The sequence below is a fragment of the Saimiri boliviensis genome, chromosome 11 (assembly GCF_048565385.1).
Source record: "Saimiri boliviensis isolate mSaiBol1 chromosome 11, mSaiBol1.pri, whole genome shotgun sequence".
Classification (NCBI taxonomy): domain Eukaryota; kingdom Metazoa; phylum Chordata; class Mammalia; order Primates; family Cebidae; genus Saimiri; species Saimiri boliviensis.
In genome coordinates, this window is record NC_133459.1 from 66,438,030 (window position 1) to 66,453,615 (window position 15,586).

The following is a 15,586-nucleotide window of genomic DNA, read 5'->3' on the forward strand; positions in this document are numbered from 1 at the left end:
CCTGTCTCAGAGACAAATTCGTTGTATCCTGTTAGAGACTTTTCTTCATGCACTAAAGTTCTGCCTCTGCCAGTATTTAGGGCAGGCATCCCCAAACTACGGCCTGAGGGCCGCATGCGGCCCCCTGAGGCCATTTATCTGGCCCCCCGCCGCCGCACTTCAGGAAGGGGCACCTCTTTCATTGGTGGTCAGTGAAAGGAGCACAGTATGTGGCGGCCCTCCAACGGTCTGAGGGACAGTGAACTGGCCCCCTGTGTAAAAAGTTTGGGGGCGCCTGATTTAGGGCATTTAAGAAGAAAGACTCCTCTCTTTCTTCTTCCCCCACCCCCACCTAGATCTCCCTCAACTCCAGCATGAGACTGGCTAATTAGGACAAATTACAGCAGGTGGCAACTTGACTTCTTTTTTTTTAAACTTCACAATCCACCAGGGAATCAAAAGCTTTAAAGCAATTTCTCATTTAATCTTGAGACTCAAGACTAAATTTCACTGCAATCAAAAAGCAGAGACTTGATGATTCATTTCCTTCATACCTTTCAAGGTTTAATATCTTTCTTGAAAGGGATCAACACATTCTAAAGATAATTAAGCAACCATCATAAGAAGCAGTTGCAGGCAAACACCCTTCTCCCTCCTGCTACTCAGTGCCCGCCGTGTGTATAAATAAGAGAAACGACTTTTCCCTTTTCTAAGGATAAAATTCTGGATCTGAAAGCCATCTAGCTTAGATATTCAACCAGTATTTCAAAGATGCAGTCAACTTGCAGAGATAGCTAGAAAGGTTTTAATTAATTTTCTCCATTGCATACAAAGATCTGAAAATGTTAGCTATTCCTCTCTCCTGCTTCCTCTAGTTTCTGTCTATCATTCATTTCTACCCACCAATGACTTTCTCTGGAGAACAGCCCTATATTTAGCACTCAGCAGAGGGTCTAGGGCAGTGGCTCTCAAACTTTATTAAGTTTAAGGTAATAAATTGAAGGCCTGTTAAAACAGATTTCTTGCTCCTACCCCCTGAGACTTTGACTTAATAGGTTTTGGGTGTGCCCTGGGAATCTGCCTTTCCTAAAAGCTCTCAGGTGATGCTGCACCTGTTAGTTCTCAGAGCATAATTTCTGTGGCTTTAGTCTAAGAAACCTGGGGAGGGAGACTCCCCTAGTGCTTCAGAAAACACTGCAATAGGTACTTGGGTTATAGGGTATAAGGTTTGCCCATGAGGGCCTTAGTTTATACCTTTTTTCCTAGTGACCCATCTGGCTAATCAAACATGTCCAAGATGAGATGTTAAATTATAAGGCCCTGCCTATGTTCATTGTATCATCTAGTCCAGGGGTGTCCAACATTTTGGCTTCCCTGGGCCACATTGGAAGGAGGAGAATTGTTTTGAGCCACACATAAAATATACTAACAATAGCTGATGAGCTAAAAAAAAAATCACAAAACAATCTTATAATGTTTTAAAAAATGTTTTAATGAATTTGCATTGGGCCACATTCAAAGCTGTCCTGGGCTGTATGTGGCCCGCAGGCAGCGAACTGGACAAGCTTGATCTAGGCCATACAAAGACTCCCAAGGTAGGTACTCTTACCTCATTTTGCAGAAGGAAAACTGAATTATGGGTTATGTAAGCTTAAAACTGAATTAAGGAAAACGGAATTAAGGATTATGTAAGCTTACCTGAGGTCACGCTGTCAGTGATCAAACCACCCAATCTTTTTCCTCTTTAGGAAAAAATGGCTAAGGCTGGGGCAATGTACTCAGAGGCTTCAACCGCGTATTTTTACGATTTCACAGGAAATCTTAATAACAGGCAAAAGCAAAGTTAGGAAAGGCCAGTGGTAGGAGATAGGAGGAAATAAAATGCTCCGTAGAGCAGGTATTACCAAAGCTGTTCTCATGCAAAGAAGTAAGGGACACACCTATGAAAAGTAAGCAAATCTTTCCAAATACCCGGGAACCAAGTAAAAACTCTGTTGGCTTAGACAGCAAGGGTCGTACCTTGGGAGATGTGAACGTGCATTTGAGTTTCCGCGGTACTCTCTCATGGGCCATTTCAGTCCACTCACCAAACGCATCATCACGGTAAGCCAGGGAAACGTCCATGGAAACTTCCGCATTTTCTCCTGCAAGAGAAAAGATGCAATTTCAGAAATGGCCTTTGGAAAGACATTTCAGAAACAGCTCAAAAAATCTGTATAGGCTCTGCCATGGAAACCAGTAAGACAAAAGAGAAATATTAATTTCTATCCAACTCCAAACCTGTAGGCTTAAAAGTCATTGGATGAAAGTCTAAGGCAAGTGTTGGGTCCCCTCTCGTGACCACTCTGCCAGAGTCAAGAGCTTCCATTTAAACACTTCCAGACACAGGGGCCTCACTCCCTCCGAGGGAACGCAGATGGTCACATCTCATCCTCCCGTAACTTGTACCACTGGTCCTAGGTCTGCCTGTAGAAGCCACATGGAAGGTGAGTCCTTCCTTCTTCCATAAAAAGTACCTTAACGCTCTTGAAAACCATAGCACATCTACCTGTGTCTTCTTTCCTCTCTGATAAATGTGACCAAATTTTTCAGCCACTCCTCAGACATGTCCCCCTGGGGCTCCCCTTTGGTCACAATTTGGTCTCTAAACATCCTTCTAAACTTATTCCCAAAAGCTCTCAAATATCGGATCTGCTACTTCTCCAAAAGTCAATATCCCTTCAGTGTGGATGAAGTTAATGTTAAAGGCAAAATGTTTTTCCAAAATTAAAGACTTATACACAGATAGGAATATAATAATAAATACATAATTGCACAAATAAATGTTCACACATACTTCCATAACAGTAGGGACTGGACCACAAACGGGTTTAACTCACCACAGAACTCATTAAGGAGATTAGATTAATAAAACATTGTACCTATTAATTTTGTCTGTTTTATACTATGATGAGCAAGTTCAAGAACAGAGAAGTCTTAATGAGGAAAAAAAACAAAGCATAAATCGCAGAAGGTCATCCTGCCTATGTTCATTATCTCACCTAGTCCAGGGTGTTCAATCTTTTGGATTCCCTGGTCCACACTGGAAGGAGAAGAATTGTCTTGAGCCACATATAAAATACACTAACAATAGCTGATGAGCTAAAAATAATAATAATAATAATAATCACAAAATAATGTTTTAAGAAAGTTAGTGAGGCCGGGCGCGGTGGCTCAAGCCTGTAATCCCAGCACTTTGGGAGGCCGAGGCGGGTGGATCACGAGGTCAAGAGATCGAGACCATCCTGGTCAATATGGTGAAACCCCGTCTCTACTAAAAATACAAAAAAGTAGCTGGGCATGGTGGCACATGCCTGTAATCTGAGCTACTCAGGAGGCTGAGGCAGGAGAATTGCCTGAACCCAGGAGGCAGAGGTTGCGGTGAGCCGAGATTGCGCCATTGCACTCCAGCCTGGGTAACAAGAGCGAAACTCCGTCTCAAAAAAAAAAAAAAAAAAAAGAAAGTTAATGAATGACTGGAGATCCAGCCATCACTAGAGTTATGGAAATGAACACAGTTTTAGGCTCTGGCTATTCAGTCTTGAAGAAGTCTCAGTATCCAGGCACCTGAGTTTGCTCATCTAAGTAACACCTACCTCCTCAAAGGCTATGTCAAGGATTAAAAGTCAAGTTAGTGAAAGCATTGTATACTGCCTAGTAAGCAGTAGGTGCTTAATAAATGCCTACTCAACCTGAACACACACACACATCACAGGGAAACAAATAGGAGTAACTGCCCTCTGAAAAAGCAGAGCTTTTCTAGCCACTGGTCTACGGTGGCTTGAAGCTGACATGGCAGCGTGGCAGATCCCTGGTTATCAGAAGAAATCTACGAAGAGGAAGAGACGATCCATGGAAGAAGGAATTTGAGGCCATTCTGATACAGAGGAGACCCTCAATGAACATCAGGACCCACTATTCTATTATTATTATTATCATTTTTACCCCCAGTTAAACATGGTGAATTGGCCGCTGCGTTTTCCTCCTGAAATTCCACAGAATAAAGACAAAGACAGTAAAGAAAAGCAAAACATATTAAATCACAGGGGAAAAAACTAACTGTAAAGACATAAGCAGACTAGAGTTTCAATTTTTTTTTTTTTTTGAGATTGAGTTTCGCTCTTGTTGCCCAGGCTGGCATGCGATGGTGTGCTCCTGGCTTACCCCAACCTTCACTTCTAGGGTTCAAGTGACTCTCCTGCCTCAGCCTCCCAAGTGACTGGGATTACAGGCATGTGCCAGCACACCTGGCTAATTTTATATTTTTAATAGAGACAGGATTTCTCTATGTTGGTCAGGCTGGTCTTGAACTCCTGACCTCAGGTGATCCGCCTACCTCGGCTTCCCAAAGTGTAGGGATTACAGGCATGAGCCACTGTGCCCGGCCTCAAAATTTTTTTAAGAGAAAAAAAAAATACATGAAGTAGGGTTTCCTGACAGCCACAGCCTACACTCTTACAGAGGGGATATTCTAGACGAGTGAGCCAATATGTCTGCAGGAACCTGAAGCCACTCAGAATTTCAAAGTGCCAGGGGCTGCAGAAGGCAGAACAAAGCATGGCACTGACAATGGGGTGACAGGGTCAAAGTCTGCACACAAAACGGCTGGACCTCAGTTCTCCCACATCTTCCCATCTCTGCGCAGTCCAAGGACAGACTGGACTTGAGGACACCAGGGCAATACACAGACCCAGGGCTGGATGTGGGGAAGAGCAAGGGTCTGTAGGAGAAACTCCCAGCTTGGCAGAAGCAATGCTCAGAGTTGGTATCTCCCCTTGGTCAGGGACCAAGCTGGCTACAACTTCTCCCCACTTAGTAGCCTCAGTGGTCAACAGAAAGAATCAGCCAGAGCTTCCATGGAGTCCAATCTTAGGCAATAAAGTACATCCTACTTCTAACACTGAGAGTAGCAACTGGGACTTTCAACTGTATTGGAAAGGGTGCTTGGAGAACCACAAGGGTACAAACACGAAAAGCTGTAAGAAGGTCATCAGCTCACATATAGGCTACGAATAGCTCACATGTATGAGACTATGTTCTCCTTGGAGCCATAGGTTCAGAACAACACTGGCCTTAGACACAGGCAAGAGGAGCCTTTGAAGTTTGGGCCCCACACTTTTAAAGGGTCCCACTCTGTCAGCTGTTCACTATTTCTTTTTTTTTTTTTTTTTTTTTGAGACGGAGTCTTACCCTGTAGCCAAGCTCGAGTGCAGTGGCGTAATCTCAGCTCACTGCAACCTCTGCCTCCTGGGTCTAAGAGATTCCCTTGCCTCAGCAACCCAAGTAGCTGGGACTACAGGCATGTACCTTCACGCCCAGCTAATTTTTGTATTTTTAGTAGAGATGGGGTTCCACCACATTGGCAAGATGATCTTCATCTCTTCACCTCGTGATCCACCCACCTTGGCCTCCCAAAGTCCTGGGATTACAGGCGTAAGCCACTGTGCCCAGCCAGCTGTTCCCTTCTTTATAGGACAAGAAGACTCCCAAGTGAAGAGGATATGTATACCCAGGGCCTACCAACCCCGTCACTTCTAGACTATGCTCCGAGATTCTGCATAGACAGTTCTGAACTCTAATCTTACTTCCAAGGTCTGTGTGGCCTCTTTCCATATCTGGCTTCCCAAGAGGAACTAGACAACCACTTGTGTGCTCTTGGGAGGGGTGGGGGTGAAAAGGCTATTTGTTGGAAGGCATGAACAGAGCTTGAGCTTGGAAGTTAGGGTGTCCATACACAAGCATGCAAGCCTCCTCTCTTTATGGGATGGAGCCAGAAGTGGGGAGAAAAGGGGTGTAGGGGCCCACACTTCTTGGCCAGTCACATTTTGGCACAGAATTCCAAGTTGTTCACGAATCCTCAATTCAAACCTGACCATTCAGTTTATGATGTAGGTAACTCATCATCAATGAGCTTGTACTTGGCTTACCAGTTTGCTGGCCTGATTGACCACTTTTAAATATTTAGACACATGACAGGCATGCCTTCATTCAAACTCTTTCCCCAAGCCCCACATATGTTTGAGGTGGGCCTGGTTCAGAGCAGCCTCAGAGAGACAAAGCGCGATAAGATTGCTTCCTTGCCTGGTCCCAGCTTCAAAACTTATTCGCTCTATTAGGGATCCCAAAGGAAAAACTGTTTTAAAATATGTAGTTTAAAACAGTTACTGCAAACAGTATTTTAGTGTACAGTTACTACATATTAAGATCCCATGGTTTCTGTGCTTTCATGTAAATTACCTCATTTAATGTTCCCAACAATTCCATGAAGTGGACATGAATACTGCCTTTTAATTAATGAGTAACGTGATGCCCCCAGATCTTAAGGAACTTGTATAAAGTCATTGAAATTGCCTTAAAATAAAATCACTTTTTTTTGTATTGCTTAAAGAAAACTGGCTAACTTGTGATAAAAGAAGCCCCTCAAAGCAGTCACACAATATGAATATGCTAAGTCTTTAATAAGAGACAGAGCTCTCCTTCCTCAGAGGTTAACATGCACCAGCCTTCTTCAGGCCTCACATCCATCATGGGAAGAAGATGTTATAAAAATTGCCAGAGAATATATGGCTAGTAAACAGGAAAACTTCAGTCTGGATCACATGAGGACCACACTGCACTCTCCTACCTTTGTGGGTGAAAACAAACAACAAACTAACCAAAAAACACAGAATTCAAAAGAAACTTACAGCTGAATCAAGCAGACTTGGTCAAAGAGCCAGGCAACTCAGACTAAACACCTTTCCAGCTTTCTATAGGAGAGAAACAGGAAGTGTTCCTGGGGGGCTGTAAGTATAGCTCATAAGAATGTCTGGAATTTTCTAATCTCAGCTTTCTAAAGCCTTCTTCTATTGGTTGTTAAATTTATAGCATGTTCTGCTGCCTTCTCGAGTTATCATCTCCTTACTCCCTGTGCAATCTGAAGCAGAGGTGTTATTCCTGTGTTTGAGGTGAAGATGCCAAAACTCAGAAAGCCCTGCCCCTAGAAATACCAGACTGAGGACCCTGGAGCTTCATAGCCTGTAGTCTCATAGCATCCTGCCATCTTTTATGATATACATAAAAAATAGAAACCACAGGGAGAATGGCCTGTTCAAGTGACCTTCACGAGACTGTGGTATCACTCCCCACCCCCAGATAGAGAGCAGGCATGAGGTAGCATAGGTCAATCTTAGCAGACATGTTCCTTACCTGTTGCGATAGGACTTAACGCCTAGAATTTTGTGATTATTTTACTAGTTACTGCATGAAAAATGCTTAAGACAGAGCAGAAGGCATGAAGGGTAAGGTATTGTTGTTGTCATTTTATTAGGGAAGTGAAACTCTTATACTTATCCTTAATTCAAAAGAATTACCAGGTTTCAGGAACATAGAGCTTCCCTCTATGAATCCATAATCCAAACCTAGATCGCAAAACTCAGAAACAGGAAAGCACTAGACAGAGGAACACAGTAAAACTGCTAAGCGGGTCGCCTGAATTGTTTTCTCTTCTGCTGCCAATGGACTTGGAAATAAAGTTCAGCATTAATGACGATGTTGCATTTAATAAAACACTGGTTTCGTGACTCCTGGGATACTGCGTGGGCAATACTTCCCCCTCCACACCCCGGAGATAATGAAGGTGAAGAATCCAATTTGAACTCCCTGGGAGAATGGCAGGAAGGCTAAGCTACATTTGGCACTGGAGAACCTTCCCTATAAAACAAGGACACTGGTTATACCAGTTTCATGGGGTACAGTGGTAAGGTATCAGCATAGGGCATTTGGAGATTTGAAATCCATAGTTTTCCATACCTGTACTATGCCAGCAGCTTTGGTATAGAAGTCCATAGGTCCTATGGGCTAACCAAGCTTCACATTTCTCAAATAGCTTTGGAGACATATTTTGGTTGGGTGGAGAATTCACTCAAAATACTCAGAGGAAGGGAAGTGTGGAAAGGCACTGTAGTTTGTTACACTTACTATTTCCACCCTGTTATGGGGGTAGTTTCCCCTATGCTCTAGGGTTCCATAGGATCAGACCTAGACTGTAAAGTGTCATTACAGGCAGAGAGATCCATACCTTTCCACACTGGGAATCATCAACTAGTTGTATCCTTAGGAAGTCTGTCTCTATACCAGTTATACTGCCCTGCCCTGCTTGCAAAACGCACAGCCAATTAGCTTTTCTACAGGCAAGTGGACAGTCAGAGAGAAGAGCAAGTCCCTTCTATAAACCCCAAACAATGGCGATGGTTGGGGGAAGGGGGTTGGAAATAGCTAGGAAAGAAGTCTAGTGTCCCCAAGAAATCTAGGGCAGCTGCTCTTAATGTAAGAATGGTCCCTGGGGTAGGGACGTGGGGAGAAGAAGATGCAATGAAAGGCCACTAGAACCTTAACTGAGGAAGACATTAGAATGCTTCTCACCTTCTGCACACCTTCTCTACACCTTCTATATTTGAAACAGGTCTTTGCCAGCCAGGATAGTAGAAAGTGTACACACTGGGCACCAAATAGATCTGATTTTGAATTCTACTTTTCTGGTTTTCCGCCTGAACAACCTTGATAAGTCTCAGTTTCCACCTCTGCGGTATGGAAACACTGGGAATGATTTTATGGTTGTCACAAGCTTTTAGGTTCCTAGAGACACTGTGACTTTCCTGAGCCTTTGCCCTGGGAAAAAAATTAAAGAGGTTTCAATGCTCATGTGCGCTCCCACATTCCATAGGGGAGCTGCCAATCACCAGGGTTTGTTTGGGTAACCTCAGAAAGAGGCCGCAGAGATGAACCTCCTCCCAGCCTCTGGCAGACATATAATCTGAGGTTATTTATGCCAGCATTCCTTCCCCAATAAAAAACTCTCTGACCTGGCTTGTATTTTTCTTGACGCTTTCAATTAAGGAAATAACAAAACCAACCCTGTCTTATACATGGTTAGGTCTGGCAAAAATGGACTCAGCTAATTATAAAGTTGGCCCTAGCTGTTTTCTTAAGATGCCCTACAGGCCTGGGTGTGAGTGGTTATAAAAATGAATGAGTACAATTATTTTGCAAACCAGCCTAACAGTTTAGTTCACATCGCCTCTCTCATCTTTCCTCGTCATACCAAGCATTTGAATGGTGGAGAATTATTTTCACATGTAAGAAGACATATTTCTAAGCACTGAAAAACTGATTCCTTGCTGTATTCTGATGTATTATCATCTGGCTGAATTCACATATCTGTCTATGGAACATGACGAGGATAAGGGAGAATGGTACTCACATTAGGTTCTCTTCAAAGTGACATCCAGTTAGAAAACATCCACTTACCCCTATTGCAACCAAGGTTACTACTGCTTAAAGGCTATACCACTGAGAAAGTAAGCAGAGACATCATTGCTTTTTAAAATAAATAAATCTGAAGTACCACAGAATATAGACAAATACATGTCCATTGGTGTTCACCTGGTCTGAGAGTAGCTCTTCACCCATCTAACTCAAAACATTCACCCTGAAGGATTTCATCTGCTCCTGGGATGCAAGTCAACCTCTCCAGTCCAGATTTCCCTCCTGAGATTCAAATCTGCATGTTCACTTTTCGCCAATCCAAAGCACCAAATTTGGTCAACTCCACTAGGTGTCTTCCAGATATATGCTCCTCTCTTGCCTCACCAATACACCCCTTGTTCAGGCCACCATTATCTCCAGCCTCCATGACGAAAACACCTTCCCTGTTCCTAATTTTCACACTTCCTGCTGGAGAAATGATTTCTGAAACACTTTCAATGCCTTTATACTGTCTTCAGCACGACGTCAAAACTCCTTACACAGCATAGTTGGCTAAGATGTTATGTAGCAGTCTAGGTTTTAGTTCGATGACCGTTCACTACTCCTTTTACTCAGGATGGCCACTTCAAATACAGCTCCTCTCCCCTCCTGCCTTGGAAGACAAGTAAGAGCTCAGCTTTGGAGACAGACAGTCAGGGATCACAGCCTACCTTCGCCACTTGGTGCCTGTGCAATGTTGGGAAAGTCACTAAATGTCTCTATCTGTCAGATGAGGATAACAGTAATGGTGATGCCCTTCTCCTATGACTGTGAGGAGTAAATGAGATCATACATGCCAAGCACTCAGCACGGGCCTGGCATACAGCAGGCACTCAGCCAATGCTGGCTGCTATTTCAAGGCTGTTACTCAAGGTTATCTACACCTGCTGTATTCAGGGGTCCCCACAATCACACCAGATTTTAAAGGGATGCCCCCTTTGAGAGGGTGAATTATAAAAGTCTTCTTTATCTGGGCTGCAGACAGTGCTTGGCATCCCCAGTCATGCCAGACTAACTCCTACTCATCTTCTGGAATTCCCCCCAGATTTATTCTCGCCTTCCTTTACCCACCCGAACTCAATGTAGCACCCCTCTTTTTACTCCCACAGCACCCTGTTCACCCAGCAGTGTGACACTTACTCTCCATGGTGTTTCTACCTGACTACTTATCCCCATCTCTCTCCCTTCCCATCTCCTATTTAAGCTGAGTTTCTAAAAGCCAGGGACTGCCTCAGTCATGTTCACAGTTACATCATTCCTGTTTTTATACAAAAGATATTCATTAAATATTTACTAAACTAATGATTATCATCCTTCTTTCTCCAAATAACTCTTACAACCCTAAACGTCCTGTCGCTCTACCACCAAAAACAAGTGGTTTGCTCTATATTGGTGACAGTCAACACTTTCTTTCCCCACCACCTGTCTGGTTACTCCTACTCCCCGCAGCCCCCTGCATGCACACTCCTGAAATCCCTGCTGCTGGATGGACCACCCAACTCTATTTTTGCTTCCGGCAAATATTTTTAAGCACCTACTGGTTTCCTCGCACAAGAGTGGAGATAAAAAGGCATATAAGGCAAAGTCATTGCCCTTAAATTGTTTACGGTAAAGTGGGGAAGGCAGGTATATACATAAATAAGCATAATTTCATGTGGTTTGTATTGCATTCAAAGTATATATGATGTATACAGTCAGCACAAAAAGATCAAGAGTTCTGAGAAGGTCAAGAAATGTAGCACAGAAGACACAATCTTCTGGCTCGCTCTCCTGAGAAGAGGTGAGTATTTACCAATGAATCGAAGGATAGGAGTTCACTGGGCAACAAGATAGGTGAAGGCATTACAGGCAGAGGAAGCCCCATGTCTAAAAAGCCACGTAAGCACAAAATAGCAGGGTGCAGTCAGGGAAAGCAACTAATTCAGTATGGCAGGGAATGCGAGAGGGAGTGGAGGGAACAGGGAAGGCTGGGGAACAGGAAGGGTCTGATGACAAAGGGAAGAAGCTTGCACTAAGCATTGCGGCATGTTGTTTAGAGGATATTAAAGCAAAGAGGGAGATTCTGGCAGCTGCGTGGAAGACAGACTGGGATTTGGGGGCAGTGGCTAGAGAGATATCCTAAGGAAACTGAGGCCCACTGCTGACACAGTTCTCAGTGTGCTTAAGATGATTTAATCTTGTAGAAAATACTGCCAGAAAGATATTTTCTAAGGAATCTGTTTACCAAGGAATCTGAACCCATCGATGAACCAAGCTTTTGCTAACAAAGCTAGAGCACTCAGAACCATCCAAGCTGGCAAGTGTTAAAACACTGGGAAGCAAATGTGGCAACAGCACTTTCCTATTTGACCATAATCAACATCAATGTGGAGAGAAAACAAACCTGACAGCCAAGGGAGGAAAACACACAGTGGGTTTCTTTGCTTTCTCTCCAGGACACTGTCAGTACACAGAGCATTTAGAATAGCTGATTTGATCGCTGTGAAAATCTACCTGCGTGCCTCCCTCCCTCCTTCCCTCTCTCTCTCTCTGAATGCAATTAGAGAAGAGAGCTTCATTCACACTGCATCTAAAAATAGACGATGGCAGAGTTCACAGACTGACAGCTGCATTCTCATACAGTAACCAGGAAAGGAAAGGGATGACTAATTTAACTTAACAACTTCCAAAACAAACAGTGCAGAGGGAGTTCAGGATAAAGAGAAAACACGCAGGTCAGTTCTTCAAAGAGCTAGAAGAGGGATGGGGTCACTCCATGGCAGATTATTAGTCCTCCCAAAATCCTGACGAAGCCAGCCAAGTATTTTGCCCAGATCTGCCCAGAGTCTTTCAGACAAGCTGTGGCAGATGAATCGCTACAGAGACTCGGGCAATATCAGGCAGCAGGGCCAGGACTTTCCCTGCTGACTTCCTCATACATCCCCTGGACACAAGTAAGCTAAGCAGGGTCAAGACATTTTTCTAGGCAAGGTAAATCAATGAGTTTTTTTTTTCCCCTTCACCATATCTAAATTATACTCTGCCTAGCCTGGGGCATTTAAAAAAAAGTTATCCAGGAAATAAACATGCATAAGGGGCAGAAACCAGGTGTCTAAAAGAAGCAAACCATTTCTTTCCCTCCCCTCAGTCCTGAAATGTTTTCCGTTTTCCTCCTTAGTCTGCCTTGCCCAGGGAGGGGATTATGGTTGGGCTTCAAAAGAAACAAGGGAATAATGCCTGTGGACGGGAAGGTGATTCTCTCTGCAGCTCTCCCACAGCCCCGTGTTGGCTCTCAGTGCTGCTGCCAGCCAGCTAATGTCAGATCACGGCACCCCAACATTCCCTCACCACATACCTCCATCGCCCTGGTGACTAAGCTGTTTCAACAGCTGTGTTATTGCTGGAGTCAGGCCAGTGTTATTCACATGGAGTATTTGTTTCATATGTCTTATGTGGGAAATTATTGCACTCCGGCTTTGGGGTTCTATTTGAAGATAAGGTCCTCCTCTTCATCGGTCAGCCAGGACATTCCCCAAGTTGGGCTCCGGGAGACAATGGGACAATATTCTACTGCCACCCGGGGTTCCAGATAAAGAAGGTAGATGAAGCCTAAGTCTGTGTGAGAGAAAAGGAATCATAATGGAAAACCATGACCCTTGGTGGAGCCTCGGAATATCTCTGCTGCTCCTCCCTCAATAAAAGCCACCCACAACAAAGGAGTGGTAAGCTCGATTCCCTTTCTGCTCTTCCTCTGCAGCCATGTCCCTCAGCCTTTCCCTTACAATCATTGCTCTTCGTTTCGGGTGATGCTAGCACCATTGTGTTGGTTTCTACATGCATCACTCCGCACACCGGCCCCTGAATGCTACCTCCTCCCTCAGCCCCGGGCTTTTCCTATCTCATCAAGTGGTTTATGACATTGATGTTCACATTATGTAGGAAGCAAGCTGGGTCTGCTGGCCTGGCGATCTCCACTACTCCACATCCTCTTCTGAGTGTGAGTGACGTAGGGGCTCCGTTACTAACTGCTGAGTAAATCCACCCAAACTCCCTTATATGGAGGGACAACTGGGAAAAGGAAAAGACAGTACATCTATGAGCCTATGTCCCGAGGGTGGGATTAATTTCTATTTCTAGCCCATTCTAGGCTGAATCTCCACCCAAGAGCCCCACTGGCCTGCTCTCCCTCCGAAGTTCTCACCAAGAGCAATCTGGCACCATTTTATGATGCTGAGAAGATCTCAGAAATGTGTTTTCTGATAAATGAAGTATTTTTAAAAGAACTAAAACAATGATTCCTAAAAGCTCACATTTTTGACTGCCTACTATGTGAAGACATTTCACCCACACAGATGCCAGCCAGATAGAAGCCATCATAGGCAATCTCAAAGTGAGGAAACTGAGGCCCATGGCCATGCTACCAAGATGAGAGGGAGGCAGAATGTGAACCCAGGTTTGCCTGACTCAGCAGCTCTGGTACTTTCCCATGATGTTTCTGAGTCACGGTGTAGGAAAGTTAGGAGACTCGCTTCTTGTTCTAGAAAGGCCAATATTTAGTCATACAATTTGAGTAAGTCACTTTCCATAATGTATTATTTCATGAAATACTATAGTTGGATCATAGGCTTACTAAGATTCTTTCTAGTTCTAATATTTCATGAATGTAGAAACTGAAAACACCTCCAGCTGTTTACTGCCTTCTATATAAGGCACTGAGGCCAAAACAAAGAACTATAAAACCATTCCTGTCCTCAGGGAACTTATCAACGAGTTTGACTGACAAGGGATAACAACTAGAGTTTGACTAATAGAAGAGTTAAACAATTAACAAATACAAAAACACCGGAGAACCAGACTACAGGACAGTGCTTGAGAAATAACACCACGTAACGGCATAACTATACAAGGAGAAAAGTAGATTTCAGCAACGCTTACACCTCTAACCCCAAAAATACGTCTGTGCTGCCAGCAGAAAGAGACGAAGAGACAAAAAGCGCTTGCAGCAAAAGCCAGCTACTAGAAGGGATCCTGCCTGTTTCACAGGAAAGCTTTGTTTCTGACAAGTTTCGTAAAGGAAAAAGTAGGCTAGAACAAGCTTTTTTATTTCCAACCCACCTTTTCTTCGTTCCCATGAATGAGGAGGGGATACAAATGAGAGCAGGCAGCCAGGGACAAAAATAATATGGCTGGTGGTTCCTGACCTCTTGGATTCCTGCCAACAGAGAAGCCCGAGAGGCAACATTTAATTGTGGAAAAACCAGCCTGGCTCTCCTCTTATCTTTTTCCTCTGTGACTTAAACCCACAATTACTGGCAACCCCTAGATTCCGAGTCACTCAGCTGGTGGTGGCAGCGATGGCCGTGTCTGTAGCTGAAAAGCAAAAGGGAGTCGGATTTTACCTGCCTCGGAAGCCGGCCCCATGAGCACAGCCCTAACCCAGCTTTACGACTTCTCCCATTAAAAGGTTCACAGATGCCCTCCCGTCGGGAAAACCACCAAGTGAGAAGTCCAGATGGGAAAAAAAGAAATACAATTTTCAGCTGCTGTATAATTCAAAGGACAAGCTACGAGCCTCAAATCCTGAATTCCACATTTTATTTCAGCACTAGAGAAGTGATTTTCAATTCCTTTTCTTAAGGATCAAACTCCAAATTTCTTAGCTGGTCATCAAGGCAACTCATCTCCAGCCCCTCTGTCTTTCAGCAGCTCATCTTTCTTCTCTAATATGGACACTTTTCTGTAGCCCAACGTATGGGCCTACTGTCCTTTGCACACGACATGTTATTTCAGAGCATTTCATGGTAGAAAAATATGGTCTTAGTCCTCACTTTCTCACCTACAAATCACATGACTTTGGAGAAGTCACTTAACTTCCATAATTTCATACTTGTTAAAACTTAAAACTTGTTCTTCAATAATACCCTCACAGAGAACAGTACAGATTTAACCCTGAACATTTAGCATTGAGCATGCATAGGAGATGCATAATCAACATTTCCTTCTCTCTACCTAATGCCTTTACTGAATTACCTTCATCCAAAAGAATGTTCCCATTGCTAACTCTCGTCCTGCTCTTCCCTCCACTCTTCTGTTTTCTAAGAGATTGTCTCCCATACACCTCTGCTCCCATCTTAACATTCCTCCATTTCAAAATATTTTAATTTACATGTTGCTATGTTTATAGTCAAAAATAATTAAATCATGCTGGTGGGCACATTCTCCTAAAAATGCTAAGAATTTCCCAAATCTTCTATTTGAAGATGTTCTCCAATTGCTACAGTGCTGATCAGCATGCTGTTTGGTA

The 15,586-nt window shown here is 43.7% G+C and overlaps 1 protein-coding gene across 3 annotated transcripts in view; it reads right to left on the bottom strand.

Annotated features, from left to right (window-relative positions):
- The window catches only part of WLS (Wnt ligand secretion mediator), a 127,293-nt gene that overhangs the window by 60,317 nt on the left and 51,390 nt on the right, over nucleotides 1-15,586 (bottom strand). For 2 of the 3 annotated variants that reach the window (XM_039473620.2, XM_003921430.4), the window contains exon 3: nucleotides 1,999-2,123. In XM_039473620.2, coding sequence (XP_039329554.1) covers nucleotides 1,999-2,123 — 125 coding nt within the window. Of the gene's footprint in view, nucleotides 1-1,998; nucleotides 2,124-12,637; nucleotides 13,428-15,586 lie in introns of those variants that run through there. The other variant, XM_074380998.1, reaches the window with a different exon arrangement.